The 17084-nt window shown below is 36.9% G+C and overlaps 1 protein-coding gene across 22 annotated transcripts in view; it reads left to right on the top strand.

The window, feature by feature from the left end:
- LOC127851279 (protein O-mannosyl-transferase TMTC3-like) overlaps window positions 1-17084 on the top strand; it is a 93362-nt gene that overhangs the window by 70756 nt on the left and 5522 nt on the right. For all 22 annotated transcript variants that reach the window (XM_052384931.1, XM_052384955.1, XM_052384954.1 and 19 more), the window contains one exon: window positions 10374-10468. In XM_052384931.1, coding sequence (XP_052240891.1) covers window positions 10374-10468 — 95 coding nt within the window. The remainder of the gene's footprint in view (window positions 1-10373; window positions 10469-17084) is intronic.

The following is a 17084-nucleotide window of genomic DNA, read 5'->3' as shown; positions in this document are numbered from 1 at the left end:
TCATCCAATTCTTATCAAACTTGTAAGGATTTAGCATGGTTCAAACAAGGGAAACAACTACGGTTTATGCATGTTCTTTTTATTACAGATTTGCCTCCCTTTAATTCATTCAAAATCTCATTTTACAGCAGAGATTCCAAATCTGACCTGTAAATGAGCCCCATATTTACTGCTGGTGCTATGTTACCTTTTCTTTTCCCATTTGATCATTCTTAAGTATTGGTCTTGTAATGCTGCTACTGCTACTGCTACTGCTACTGCTACTACTACTACTACTACTACTACTTCTACTACTACGACTACTACTACTACTTCTACTACTACTACTACTACTACTACTACTACTACTACCACTACTACTACTACTACTACTACTACTACTACTACTACTACTACTACTACTAGTACTACTACTACTAGTACTACTACCACCACCACCACCACCACGTCTACTATTACTACTTCTACTACTACTGCCACTACTACTACTACTTTTACCACTACTACTACTACTACTACTACTACTACCACTTCTACTACTACTACTACTACTACTACTACTTCTACTACTACTTCTACTACTACTACTACTACTACTTCTACTACTACTACTACTACTACTACTACTACTACTACTACAACTACTATTACTACTACTACTACTACTACTACTACTACTACTACTACTACTACTACTACTACTACTACTACTTCACCACCACCACCACCACCACCACCATTCACAGTGACAAAAAACGTATTCACACAATGGCTGCTACTACAACTTATAGCCCATATAGGGGGGCATGCATGTTTTACAAACAGCCCTTGTTTCTATGGGATTTTAACCACAACTGTTCATGTTTATCTCCGACACATATTTTTAGGTCATCTGTCATGAAGTGACACAGTGAGCTTATGTGATCGTGTGATGTCCGGCGTCCGTTGTGCGTGCTGCGTGTGTCCGTGCGTCCGTCCGTCAACAATTTGTTTGTGTAGACAGTAGAGGTCACAGTTTGCATCCAATCTTGATGAAATTTGGTCAAAATGTTTATCTTGATGAAATCCGGTTTGGGATTGTATTTGGGTCATCTGGGGTCAAAAACAAGGTCACTAGGTCAAATAATAGAACAACCTTCTGTAGACAATAGAGGTCATAGTTTTCATCCAATCTTTATGAAATTTGGTCAGAATTCTTGATGAAATCTGGGTGGGATTGTATTTGGGTCATCTGGGGTAAAAATCTAGGTCAAATAAATAGAAAAACCTTGTGTTGACAATAGAGGTCACAGTTTTCATCCAATATTTATGAACTGTGGTCAGAATGTTTATCTTGATGAAATCTGGATTGGGATTGTATTTGGGTCATCTAGAGTCAGGAACTAGGTCACTATGTCAAATCATAGAAAAACATTGTGTAGACAATAGAGGTCATAGTTTTCATCTGATCTTAATGAGTCAGGTGAGCGATTCAGGGCCATCATGGCCCTCTTGTTGAGTTTATGAGGTTTAGACTCGGGCTACCTTACTTGTGGACCCGGAGTGTGTCATAGCACTCCTTCCTCATGAACTGACTTACGAAAGTTGCGATGAATATTGAATAACAGCTGCAATTTCAAGCTGAAACAGAATTACTGAAAGTTCTTTCAATTTTGGTGTGGTCTTGTGTTCAGGGGAGAAGCCAAGGAAACCCCACCTTTCTGGTATGGTGACCACCAGCCAAACTCACCTGCTGCCGGGAACAGGGATTGAACTGATTTTGTTTCTTATCTTTGCTTTAGTTGGAATCAAAGCAACAAATATTCTGAATAAGGATTCGTATGCCCCCGGATCGATAGATCGGGGTTATATTGTTTTTGGCCTGTCTGTCTGTCATTATGTCCCTAAACTTTAACCTTGGTCATAACTTTTGCAATATTGAAGATAGCAACATGATATTTGGCATGCATGTGGATCTCATGGAGATGCACATTTTGAGTGGTGAAAGGTCAAGGTCATCCTTCACAGTCAAAGGTCAAATATATGGCTTCAAAGCGGCGCAATAGGGGGCATTGTGTTTCTGACAAACACATCTCTTATTGTCCCCTACCGGTTTCACCGGAGGGGACCTATGGTTTGCGCTCTGTGAGTCTGTAAGTCTGTCACACTTTTCTGCGATAACTTTAAAAGTTCTTCATATTTTTTCATGAAACTTGAAACATGGATAGATGGCAATATGGAGATTATGCACGTCATTTCATTTTGTTCCTACGTCAAAAATTATGGTTGCTATGGCAACAAATAGACTAAAAATACTGCGGAAAATGGTGGTTTTCTGGATACTGCGACAACTTTAAAAGTTCTTAATATTTTTTCATGAAACTTGCAACATGGATTGATGGCAATATGGACATTATGCACGTCATTTCATTTTGTTCCTACGTCAAAAATTGTGGTTGCTATGGTAACCAAAAAATAATAATCTGAAAATGGTGGAATTTCTGACAATGGTGGAGCCGGTAGAGGACCATATTGCTTGACAATAGCCTTGTTTAAATGTGTTTTTTTCCCTAATTTATGGTGTGCTTAATTTGTGAATTTCAGAGAAAGTTTTCGCATATCATGCTTGTCTGAAGTAATAATAGAAGTTTAGTTTATCTATCTTGTTAGCGTTTGTATATTTATGTTAGATGTTGATATTTTAATGTATTTTTCATTGTTAGTGATAGCAACATTTTATTGTTTAAAACAGATGCTGGATTAAGTTGTTGTTTTTTCATTCACAGATATTAAACTACCTTATCAAGTATTCAACATCAAACTAAGTTAACATAGTCAACAAAAACATTAAGTTCTTACTTTCAAACAAATTGTTTATTTAAATCAGTCCAATTTCAAGACATTTGTAAAATTAAAATTATTACTCTAATTTGTTAAAAATTCTTAATTGATGCGTTGATGGTGAACCTTCTGAAATATGTTTATTAACACCAGCAACCAAATATATGTATAGGGAAATGAAACAACTAAAGATCTCTTTAAGAACTGATGCAAAAACTTCACCTTGTTGTTAACATGGTCATGTTGTTTGCCTGTGCTTAGCACAAGCATCCTTTCCTGTGTTCAGATGTGCAGTGCTATTTATGAACTCCCAAAGCTTGTCCCTGGTATAGGGTTTTGATTTGTGAGGATTCAAAGTATTTATTTTCATGTTTTGCTCACAATGTTGAATGTTCTTTATAAGCCTCCCTTTTTGAAAATGGGGTTTCATGCATGTGCATAAAAAAAAGGCATCCCATATTAGCCAGTGAAGTCCACACAGGCTTATTCGACACAGCACTGTTCACTTTTATAGAATTTTTGGTTTATAGGAATTATCTTCTAAACAAAATTCCAGGCGGAAATTGTTGTCCCTGATTAGTCTGTGCGGACTGCACGTGTTAAACTGGGAGGACTTTGTATGAACATGCATTAAGACCCATTTTTCCAAAGCAAGGTTCATATATATTTACACATGTACCACATTCCAATTTATGTTGGCATAATTTAAGCATTGAAGTGTCTCTGTATGTATTTAGTCCCATTATGTTTTTAGCGAGGCTGTTTTCGGAGAAAACCTGAGCTATTGTCATAGCCAGCTCACCGTCCGACGTCCATCGTAGGCGTCGTGCTAAAACCTTAACATTGGTCATAACTTTTTAAATATTGAAGATAGCACCTTGATATTTGGCATGCATGTGTTTATCATTGAGCTGCACATTTTGAGTGGTAAAATTTCAAGGTGAACATCATCCTTCAAGGTCTAGGGTCGAAAAAACAAAGTCAAAGGAAGTAATAAGCTTTAAATGGACATAGTTATCTGACCTGCCCACCTATATATTTTTGTTAAATAAATCAAAGCAGCGCAGTAGGCGGCATTGTGTTTCTGACAAGCACATTGTGGTAAAAGGTCAAGGTCATCCTTTACAGTCTACGGTAAAAAATACAAATTTAAGGGAAGTAATAAGCTTTAAAAAGGAAGATAATTATTCAATATTGAACATAGCCACTTTATATATTTGGCATGCATGTGTATCTCATTGAGCTGCACATTTCGAGTGGTCAATCACAGTCACTGTAGTGGCTTTTTAATTATTTGCTACTAAAAATAGAGATTTGTTAGAAACAATTAATTTCAAGGGAAGTAATTTATACAATTATAAATCTCATATTATATATTTCCTTACCAAGAATAGAAGTTCTTTTCACAGTTACTGTACATATTTATTATTTTGATTATTTATAACTCAAATGATTGATTTGTAAAAGTTTTTTTTTAAAGGATATAATTATAATTTCTTTGATGTTCATTACATACCTGTGGACTTATGTCCATAGATACATGATCAACTCTGGCTTATTTTTTTATGAAAAAGAAAAAACTCTGGCTATGATCTCTTTTAAATCACAGGCCTTGGTTGTCAGTGATGTCTGACATGGTCATAATTGACTGTGAGACCCCCCCCCCCCCCCCCCCCCCCCGGTTGGATTGGACAAAATTCAAGGGAAGTAATAAGCTTTAAAGGGAGATGATTTTTTTACCTGCCAAATGGTTTAAAGGGAAATGATTTCTTTACCTGCCAAATGATAAATAGCAATTTTATTTAAAAGCTGTGCAATAGGGGGCATTGTGTTTCTGACGAACACATCTCTTGATATAATTATCATTTCTTACCTGTTCTAATTTGTGAATGCTTGTTTTCATTAAATACCAGTGGACTTATGTCCATACATGTATGATGAACTCTGGCTATGATCTCTTTGATAAACCACAGGCCTTGGTTGTCAGTGATGTCTGACTTGGTTATTTTTTACTGTCTACAGACCTCCCCCCCCCCCCCCCCCCCCCCCCCCGGTTGGATTGGACAAAATCAAAGGGAAGTAATAAAGCTTTAAAGGGAGATGATGATGTCTATACCTGCCAAATGATAAATAGAAATTTTATTTCAATGTGGCGCAGTAGGGGGCATTGTGTTTCTGACAAACACATCTCTTGTTGGGTCACTAGGTCAAAGGTCTGACAATCTTTCGCAGCTGAGCGTGGTACCCGTTATGCGGTGCTCTTGTTAGTTATTTATGACTAGCACAAATTTAGCTTAAAAATTTAGTTGTATATGTTTACCCGTAGTTATACCATTTTTTATTTAGAATGCAATTGCAGAAATTATTTTAACTGAATTACAAACCAGTAAATAAAAAGTGAAATATCTATCAATTATATGTTTGAAATCAACATGTACTCTTATCTATGTTCAGCTAGAGATATTCGGTAGTAATACATGAAATACCCCTCTTTGATTGATGTGTTTATGATGTGGTGGATAGCCCAGTAGATTGTCTGCAAGTTTTTACTTTTCAATGAGGATATATTATATTAACAATAGCAAACAATAATTGATATCTTGTTGAATAATGTGTCATTATTAGCACAAATTGCATTATATGTGTATGGTGCTATGTTCTTTAAGAATTACTGACTTTCAAATCAGTTTTTGATAAAATATGTTTTTCAATACAAATACTCTTGCATCAAATAAAACCAAATATGCACGCATAATTATCGCTAGTTAATAATATTTTATCTAAAAATAAGACCTTTCCATTATATCATAACTACTAAATAATTGAAATTTCTAAAATGTTGTAATAAACTTTGTTCTTGTTAATCAGTTACTTGGCATCTTATAACAACATCTATAGCGTAGCTAATTTAACTGACAAAATAATGTTGTTGTTGTTTTTTTCAATAATTTATTATTGCAAATCTGTGAAAATCACAGCTTTACAAGTACTAACATGCTGTTGGACAAATATGAAGAAATGGTTAAGTTTATTTAGTATTGTGCTTCGAAGGTTGTGTTTTTATTACAGTTTTTCAACATGTAAGCACATATTTGTGTTATTTTTATATATAAAGACACGTATCTGTCAAATAAACATTATCAAAATAATTTGTCTTTATTTCGTGTTCAAACTATTTGAAGAATTGCACATTGAAAATAAGATCCGCCACGAAAATCCTTAGTAACCAAAGTTACCTGGCTGTATTTCTCTATTTTCTGACCTTTAGTTACACGGATACTGCGAGGTCACTCATTGTTTACCATGCTGTATGTTCTATACATATTGTCATAATGTTCTTGGATATATTTTCTATGGCCTACCCTAGTTTTTAACATGGACACTTGTCTATATTTTATGTGGCCACCTTTTGATTATTCTAACGCCCTTGCCTGTATTTTCTTTGCCAAACCCATGGTTTCCAATAAACGTTGTAAAGTTTTCTTTAGCCACCCTTTGATTGACAAAAGATACCTTTCTTAATTGTCTGTATCCACACCTTGGTTAACATAGACACCAGGCTATATTTTCCTAATACATCCTATGGTTACCATAAGACACTTGGCTATATTTTCCGTAGCCACCCCACAGTTACCATAAGACACTTGGCTATATTTTCCCCACCCTACGGTTACCATAAAACACTGCTTTATTTTCCCTAGCCACCCTATGGTTACCATAAGACATTTTGCTATATTTTCCGTAGCCACCCTATGGTTACCAAACACTTGGCTATATTTTCCGTAGCCACCCTACGGTTACCATAAGACACTAGGCTATATTTTCCGTAGCCACCCTACGGTTACCATAAGGCACTTGGCTATATTTTCCGTAGCCAGCCTACGGTTACCATAAGACACTTGGCTATAATTTCCGTAGCCACCCTATGGTTACCATAAGACACTTTGCTATATTTTCTGTTGCCACCCTTGGTTACAAGTAGATACTTGCCAATATTTTATAAAGCCACCTCTGTCTCATCAAAAGATGTTATTTTCCATAGCCATCTTTTGGTTATCATAAGGTTCTTGACTATATTGCATGTAGCCATCGTTGTTTACCATAAAAAGCACTTGCCTGTATGTTAAATGTGAATTATGTTATCATAGGATACTTTGCAATATTTGTTATAGTCGCCCGATAGTTACCATAACAACTAATAATACAACAGTACTTGGCATTGTGTGGTAAGGTCGGCTAAAAAACAAATCAAAGTACTGACAGTACTGGTGTGACCATGCGTTTTGAAGAGGATGGATATAAAAGCATAAATTTTAGTTTATCTACATCACCACAATTGTGTATGTGGGTACGAAAATTTTGGGTACGAAAAAAAATGGGTACGAAAATTTTGGGTACACAAATTATGCCAAAAAAAAATTGGGTACGAAACAAAAATTTGGTAAAGAAAAAAAATTTGGGTCCTAAAAAAATTGTGTACGAAAAAAAATTTGGGTACGAAAAAAAATTGAATTCGAAAAAAATAAAAAACGACAAAAATTTGGGTACGAAAAAAAATTGGGGTTAAAAACGTTCAGTAAAACGTTTGTGGGTTATAACATTACGTTTCAGCAGAGATATTCAAAACTTGACTTGCTCTTTGATTACACCATGCTTTTTAATTTCACATGTATATCACATGTGTACCAAACTTTATATAACGTTGCTTCCTTTCCTAAGTTTATGATGTTATGTGTACGGACGTGATTTCACATGCCCATGTGCATGAACATATATTTTTTCTCTTCTGATTATTGTTTTTTCTCTAATTCAATAAGCTTAGGCATGTTTGTTGGTCAAGTACGGCAATAATTTCATGATGATTCCCGAAAGTAGGTATGAGCACATAGTCGTAAGGGCACTTGAATACGTGAGTTCGCCCATGAACACATGGTTAGGTTAACTAAATCTCCGCGATATGACTTAATATGTGTTCATGATGATTCCCGAAAGTAGATATGAGCACATAGTCGTAAGAGCACTTGACTACGTGAGTTCGCCCATGAAAACATGGTAAGGTTAACTAAATCTCCGCGATATGATCTAATATGTGTTTAAAACAGCAAACAATATCCAACAAACGAATGAATTATCAAACACAGTATGTGCACTGATGTGGCTCTGTAATTTCTGTTTGAAAAGTTTATCAAACATGCCAAATGAGAAAGCACCCATAAAAGCGAGTTTTAAAGATGTCGTACTGTGTGTGTTGTTGTAGGTTATTTACAGGTCGTTCCCGCGTCTTCACGACTACATTTGGTATCGACCTGCCCCTGTGATGTTTCAGGGGAGACAATCTCAAGATAAATTCTTGTCTGGACGCCTCCGCCAAGGGCGTGCAAGCACCGCTCTGCCTTTATGGCCCCTCTCGCTGTCACCGGCTGTCGTCTTCATCCCCGTGACGGTTTCTCCAGCGCGTTGAGCGCACTAGGTACCGCCGCCCCGGGGTCCCTCTTTAAAGCCACACCCTCGAAGTTCATGAGTTCCCTCCCATAACGAAGGAACCCCGAGTCCGTCCCGTAAGTCCTTCCACTGGTGGTCCTGCTGTCCCGCCGTACCCGTCCCTCTACAGACGGGACCTCTGGACCGGTACGGGCAGGCGAGCTCTCGACGATAAACAGCGGATTGGTCAGGTCCGCTGCATCCTGGAGAAGACAGCAGTCCCAGCAGTGAAGAAGACGTCCGGCTCGAGGGTGACGGACTCAGCTGGATTTGCTGAGCCATCCGCAGAAGATCAAGCCGCGAGAATCAATCTTCTGCAGGCGGCTCCTGGCCTCGGTCGCGACGAGCACGCTCCAGCTGCTGACCGAGAGTTTTAAAGATGTCGTACGGCTATTATGTTGTTTATATACCATACTCGCTATAACGTTTACAAATGGCAGGTTCGAAATAATTCGTTTTCTTTACACTCATGATCGCGTTAAACGTTAATTATACACGTTTTCATTCGCAATTTATTTACAGAATCACGACAAATGTCAAATACAGTACAGAAAATGCATAGTTGTTTCATTGATCCATAAACATATAATGGATTGAATATAACTGATTTAAAATTAACGTTTTCAAACTATTATCAAATCTTTTTCCCAGAATATGCTGTCCTATTAATAGCTGAGCTTCCTTTACCTTTATCAATGATAATCAGGGAGGTATGCCGATTAGAAAAATCGAGCTATCTCAATCGGACTGGCTCGGTCTTTTACAAAGGTAGGTCGCCATTGTGAAGATTTTTTTCATGGTATGATAACTTAGACGAGCTGCTTCGCAGCATCGTCAAAAAGCACAGAATCTTATGATAACCGAGTCATCGCTACAGAAAGCACAGCCAAGTATCTTAACCCATTTATGCATAGTATCTAGAAAAAAGGCTTTGGCTAACAGCGTAGACCCAGATGGGACGCCGCATAATGCGGCGTCTCATCAGGGTCTGCGCTATTTGCTTAAAGGAATTTCTGTAAGAAATATTCCAAATATAGAAATAAATATACCAGACATCCCTTATTTTGGAAATAAATTGATCCAATTTAGAAGGATGGGAGAGTCCACTAGGCATAAATGGGTTAATAATGTTTACCAAGTGGTGGCTACAGAAAATATTTGCCAAGTATTTACGTCAATTTTCTATTAACAATTGTTATCATAATATACGTGTATTCTTATAGCCGCCTGTTTGTTACATTTAATCATTCTGCTATATTATTATTTTTAGACTAATACATACTTTGATGGAGTATCAATTATATGTCCGATATGATTTATAAATATATATACCGGTATATATGATATGGAATGAAATAATTTTCACAAACGGGCCATTCGGCTTAGGCATCGTTTGGATTCGTCTAAACATGTTATGTTGCCTTTTTATTTTTGCAATTTAATGTGTCTTTATCCTTAGCTTACGGTACTTTCTTAGAGGTGATTACGTTAAATTGCTGCGTCATTGGTTTTGCTCTTTTCTAGTGGTTTTAGCTCTGATATTTTCATCTTAATTCTATTTATTTATAATTACTTCTCAAATATTTGAATCCAAACCAATTCAGTTTAACCAAGTTTTCTTAAAGATTAATTTCAGGGAAAGCGCTACCGTCGACAAACATAAACAGAATGTACAAACGAGTGGATACTTTTAAAGTTTACAATTCAATTATTTCAATTGTTAGTATAATAGACTCTGTGCATCGTCATAAAAAATGGTCGATTTTTATTCAAGTTTGTTTTAATTTGATCCGTATGTTAAACAATTGCAGTTTACATACACCGATGAAAGTTTATTTATTTCTTATAACTCGAACATTTGAAGTTCGGATAAAAATTATCGAGTATTTAAAATACCATAATCTTAATTGCGATCTTTGAAGATAATAAAGGGCATTCGTTTGCCTTTGCTATTTTAGTGTAGGTAAGTAATAAATATAAAATTCTTTAGTGTAGTATTCAGTTTTATTTTATTTCGCCGCTTTGATGGCGCACTAATTGAAAGTTAATGACATAATCTAATTTTGTTACAGTCGATGATACACATCGGAGTTTGGGGCACATTAAGACAGGACGACACAACTAGTGCCTGGTCTACCAAATGTACTCTCTTCAGCGAAATCGTAAGGTTGGTTTCTTCATCTGTAAGCGGTATCCATTTACGCCACAGTTCAAATCCCAGGATTTTTAAATGCTATTACATACGAGCATTGCTCCGGGAAAACGGGGCTTTATGCGACCGCACAGGCTTATCAGGGACGACATTTTCCGCTTATATGGCATTTTTTTCTTTTGAATGAACTCTTCATAGCAAAACCCCAGTTTGGGTGTAAAGTGTTGTCTGATTAGCCTGTGCGGACTCCACATGGTCCGTCGCGGCATTCGCGTTATTAAACATCGCAGAGATATTTGAAAGTTTTAAACATTCATGCTTCGTGAAAGACACCACGACTGCAATCGTATCCTATCGAAGCGGAGCACATTTATTCATGTTTTAAATTTCAAAACGTATCTGTGCATATTTAGACAAGTCAACTCAGGAACCAAGCCGTGGCAATCGTAAACACGATCGAACGACTCCAACGACTATTATCGTATATGAACTGGTGACCAGTCCGTCTGTGTTCATAACGCCTGGTACTGGCAAAACGATATCCAACCGTGCTCGAAACATCGTATTATCAGATCACGTCGTATCCGAGTCTGAAATTGAGTTAAAAGTTAGCTCGCTAAGCTATCATAAATATTAGAACGATCTTGGTTGTACAATAAATGATTGAGAAATACACTTAAAGTTCATGGTCAAACAACAATTAGGAAGGAGATGCAGCAGTCTGGGATTTTGAAACACAATACTCTTGCCAAAAAGTATTTGCGCTTTTCGTGGGCCACAAGTATCTAAATGTATCGCATCTAACCTCTTGCATATTTACTAGCAAAGTTACACATTCGCTTTGATGTAATCCTACATCAGTTGTAAGTTTACGTTTTCTGTGCTCATGTAGATTTAGCTGCAATGTCATTGTGGTCTAGTGACTTTAGAAAAAAATCCATGTGAAAAGTGTCATGTTTTTCCACCACAATCAGTATCAATAAGCTTCGTAATTTAACGGCACACGATCAAAGATAGACATAACGTCAAGGCTGACCATGGTCCGGTGGTAAGTGTATGTGGAGGACATATTACTGATTGTTTTGATGGCCCGCCCAATTGCTCAGCTTAACCGCAGCCCAAGTGCACTTCCCAGGTATTCAAAAGCGACTTCTGTGTCTATTCATGTTATGTTATATATGTTTGTTATTACTATCAAGAATATTTTAAAACTGCATCTGGCTAATCGGTTGTCATGCTGTAATATGTTGTATCCAGTAATATCAACGTTTTTTTTACGTGCACCTGCCTATGAATTTCTTGCGTATTAGTATCCAGTAAGAGTCATTGAATTTCCTGGGACTTGATGTGGTCAGGTGTTTGCTGTTGTGAGTAGATCTCTATTCTGCAAATTATCAAAATAAAATAAGTCGCGTTCTGGGAAAACTGGGAATAATGCATGTGCGTAAAGTGTCGTCCCAGATTAGCCTGTGCAATCCGCACAGGCTAATCAGGGACGACACTTTCCGCTTTTTTGACATTTGTCGTTTAAATGATGTCTCTTCTTAGCAAAAATCTAATTTAGGCGTAAAGTGTCGTCCCTGATTAGCCTGTGCGAACTGCACAGGCTAATCCGGGACGACACTTTACGCACATGCATTATGCCCAGTTTTCTCAGAACGCGACTCAAATTCATAACACAAACCATGTCCTATGATGAAGCAGTGTAGACGACTGCCGGGGCTTTGGCTCGCTATCCTCTTGTGTACAATTATTCCCTGTATCATATGCAATGAGACACGAGGTAAGATATAACGAAACAACACCAACCAATCATATAAAGTATTTCGAATTCTGTATTTTTTTTAATCGGACTCGTTCTAAGCTTATTTATTCAACTAGCAAACGTTAAAATGAAGTCTATACTTTCATTTTAGATAACAAAAAGCTGATTTGCGTTAGTACAAAAGCTTTATATGTTGTCTTTTCTTTACAAACTTACATACATACTTTAAATACTTAACATACTTGATGCCAGATTTATATGTGCTAAAATCACCATTTGCAAAGTAGGAAACAAATTCTCGTCCAAAAATGTTTCGCTTAACACATTATTTTGCTCTACAAAAGGGTACACACGTAGCACCTTTCAAAATATTGAAATTAATTATACGTGTTATATTGCGACGATTTCTCTGAGTTCTCACATCAAATACCCTCATAACGTAACTGGTGAACGAAAGTACACAATTTAGCGGTTTTTGTGATAATATTGACACCGCCTAAATTTATTATCGCCTTAGTATTGCAAACGTGCGAAGAGCCATATCGGTTTCTTAAAAGCAATTGTCCGAAAACATCATTTATTTATTTGATTAATATTTTCACGGCGGCTCGCTTTGAACTGCCGAATTCCGCGAGTGTCTTGCGTCTCTTTTGCATTCCATTGGTGCTTACACATTTGTGACATTTTTATTTATGTAAAGTTCCGTCTAACGACTGACTTGTGTTGTTGTTGTTTTTCCAAAACGACTGTCTTGATTAAAGTCGCCTCATTCCTGGTTGAAAGGATGTGCTCATAACACAAATGCTTCCTATTGTTATGAATATTGTTGCTGACCATAGCTCGAATTAAGAGTTACGAAATATGTAGTTACTTATATTACAATCTAAGACGGTGTTTCGTATTTTCTCGAAACATAAACCCATTTATGACAAGGGTCTAGAAAAGGCCTTGGTAAACAGCGCAGACCCTGATGAGACGCCGCATCAGGGTCTGCGCTGTTTGCTTAAAGGAATTTATGAAAGAAATATTCTCAATATAGAAATAAATATACTAGATATCCCTAATTTTGGAGATAAATTAATCCAATTTAGAAGGATGGGAGAGTCCACTAGGCATAAATGGGTTAACTGCAGTAATTCGGCCAGAAATCCCTCTTGCATATACCGGTACTCTCCACCAAGTCCTTTCGTTCATACCGGCAACATACCCGGTAGGTGTGTCTCGCTCGTTTGTTGGTGTTGTGTTGTTGTTTTTTCAAAATAAATAGTGCTGACCATAATAAACATATATTTGATCGTTTAATAACACTTCTTGTATTATGTTATTCAAACATAGCATGTGTAAGAAAGTATTGTGGGGCTTTGACGATATTCACACGCAATACATGAGCCAGTAGCCGTTCGACGTATATCAAACACTAACCTGTGTACCCTGAGCACAAGAGAACAGCCACCTCCACTCAGTATTTACCAAGACTTCCGAATATCGTCTTCAAGAAAATACACGTCCAAAAGAACACTTCAGATGAAACGGGCCGCCGTGTTTATTATTACATAGCCCGCATTGTCCGCCTTAAACCCTGGGTACAATCATTCCGTTTACCCGCTTAATTGAATTGGCGAGCCCATAGAAGAAAATGTAACAAAATTAAAGCCTGTCCCTTTGTTATCCGATACAATAATCAAGTTTTATAAGCCATTGGTATCAATATATCAGGTATTAAAGCGTTAAACTCGTCGATAAAAGCGAATAGACTGCGCGATATTGGGCGTGCTGGAGATATGGGGTGGGCGGCTCTTTCAACATCATTTGTGTCACAAATCCGTCAACTACTTAACGAGGTAATTGGCATACGAGATATGCGAAATACTGCCAGAGCATATACTAGTAAGCGTGCATAATAATTACAATCTGCTTCAAGTTTTGAAAGTACATGGATAACCTATCTCGTTATATTGTAATAATATGCGGATCTTAGGTTATCTTTATGGAGAATCTATTAGTAAAATGATAAACCATTTAGTTCGCAAATGTCTTTTTTGTAGTCATAGGTTTAGTGTGTTTTGTTGGTAGTGTGCCAGTTGTTTCGTCTGAAATTGCAGACATAGTGTCTGAATATACAATGCACAACACTTCTTTCGAATGTTTTCCGTATAACCATTAGATTAAATTCGCATTTTATTACGTTATTATTTATATTATATTTCTTTAAAGTTGAACCGCCTATTACGTATTGCCGGGCTGCCACTTGGGCACTTGAAACAATTGATGATATACATGTCGGTTGTGTACCAGATAAAAAAAATATTTAAGTAATAAATAAATAATACAATCCTCCGTCACAAAATGTCCACCGGCCACCCTGATTGTCGCCTTCGTTCTGTGAAACCTTTTAGCACTTCCGTTTTAACCGATTAAAATCCGGTGGTCGTGAAATTGAACCCTTATTTTGCATTTTCAAGCCTTTTTATCCCTGTTTTAGAGCCTCGCGAGCGAACAACGCTTTATTTGAGCGCTCCGACACCAGGACTCGAACGTTTGGTGTATACCAACACCCCACCCGCTGTTACTTTAACAGGTGTAATTTTATGAAGCCCGTGTTCACAAATTTGTGCAAATCAACGATGGATTTGATCTTCCAATATTCATTTAAACGCAATAAACAATCTATAGGACGTCATCAACAACAAATATCGATGTGCCGTGAATAGAAATACGCTCTTTAATTTTATAGAACGACTATCTCGATCGTGATCACGGCGTTATAATAACTGAAATGATATTATGTGAATTATCAATTTGACAACCGTATCCACTTTTCGGGTTTGAATTTCATGATTCTGTCGGGCAGCGAAATGAAAATGTGTAATTGTATAGACCACACGTGAGAGGAAATTGTTTTTTTAAACAACCATAGTTTCGTCAGTAGTTTTGACATCATAAATGAAAACACTGAAATATGACTATGGCAATAGAATTGAAAAATAAAATAAAAATGTAAAGTCGCTTATCAAAAGTATGTGTAAACAATGCTGCATTTGCATGTTCACCAAGAAAAAACATTGTGGTCAGTAAATTAAATAAATAAATAAAAATAATAATTTATCTCCATTGGTAAAGTTGTCTCTGCAGTGCATCAAAAATATATAAAACTCGTTTTACGAGTTTAATATAATCGTTATCACGCGACATATTGCAAGCTGTTAATAATTATGGTTGCATTTGTTGTTGTTTTTTCACCTGATCCAGTATGTTGTCGTAAAAAGTGATACATTTTACGGTGGTTGAGAGATCATATAATGTATACCATTCGAGAACGGAAAATGGTGCACTGACCCTTATTTGCGAAGTACGATTGCAATATTTCGGCGCACTACTCTCAAAGACACTTCTAACGAATCGCTTTCACAAATCTAGTTTCTAGAAAACATCTCAAAATATCAACTTGAAATTTCGCACATTGTTGTTTGAGAACATGCCTATAAAGTCGCATTAAAATCCTTCATTCGTGACACTCTGACACTTCTGAACCGCCTGATGGTTGGGCTTCCTCAAGGTAAACGTGCAAATGGTAGTATGCGAATAAAACTGATTTTCTTTTGTATTTACTCCGTCCTTACGACAGCATGATGTGAAAATACATATGGGCCGTGCTCTGTGAAAGGGGGTTTGATACATGTGCGTAAAGTGTCGTCCTATATTAGCCTGTGCAGTCCGCACAGGCGTATCAGGGACGACACTTTCCACTTTTATGATAATTTTTTGTTAAATAATGTATTTTCTTAGCAAATAATTAGTTTAGGGGGAAATTGTCGTCCCTGATTAGCCTGTAAGGACTGCATATTCTAATCTGGGACGACACTTTACGCACATGCATTAAGCTCCCTTTTCACAGAGCAGGGGTCATGTGGAATGACACACTGTTTGAGTGAAATAACACTATTCATTTGGATGTGATAAGTATGCTGCTAGTGCAAACGTCTGTCATTTGTGTTATGAAGCTTTTTATCATAACACAAATAACAGACGTTTGCACTAGCAGCATAATTATCACATCCAGAGATTATTATTTATTATTAATTATACTGGGCTCGCACTGCTGACCCCTTTGAGCAACGCTTAAACCACTCGGCAATCTCAGCTCATACAGGCGGCTGTGACTGTTATACTTTATATACGCAATCAATGTAGTGACACAAAATATAACTATTACAACAGAACTCTTCAACTTACTAGTATTTAAACGTTTCGCGTTTGTAACGCTTTATGATTTTAAGGTTTTTAAATCCTCGAAAGATGCATATAGTGGATATTTTAGAGCACGGTTAATGTTCAGTATTATTGTGTCCTCGCAATTAACATAACTGCAACAAAAAACTGTGTTTTTTTTTCATTTTTCTTAATTTACCCAACCCTGAACAGGTCTCTTAAACTGTTCTTTAGATGTTTCCGTTTTTATGAGCAAAGATGAAATTAACGCATTGTGGCAGCGCTAAATTTGACAAACAAATCCAGCATTGCAGGCATTACATGCCATCCAGGAACTGTCTATTGCGTAACGTATCGTAGGAAGTAACGATCAGATTGGTGAAAATAGTGTACAACCCGTTATGTAGCGCTGTTTGATCTCAAGATGATAAACATGCCATCTTACTTTACACAGACCCGTTGAATAACTTACATATCTCGACCACAACCAGTTAGCACTCGTACATATCTCGGCAACAACCAGTTTACACACGTACATATCTCGACCACAACCAGTTTACACACGTACATATCTCGGCCACAAACAGTTTACACACGTACATATCTCGGCCACAACCAGTTTACACGCGTACATATCTCGGCCACAATCAGTTTACA

This window comes from Dreissena polymorpha, chromosome 11 (assembly GCF_020536995.1).
Source record: "Dreissena polymorpha isolate Duluth1 chromosome 11, UMN_Dpol_1.0, whole genome shotgun sequence".
NCBI lineage: Eukaryota > Metazoa > Mollusca > Bivalvia > Myida > Dreissenidae > Dreissena > Dreissena polymorpha.
Note: the sequence above shows the minus strand (reverse complement) of the source record. Positions and strands in the feature narration are given on the sequence as shown.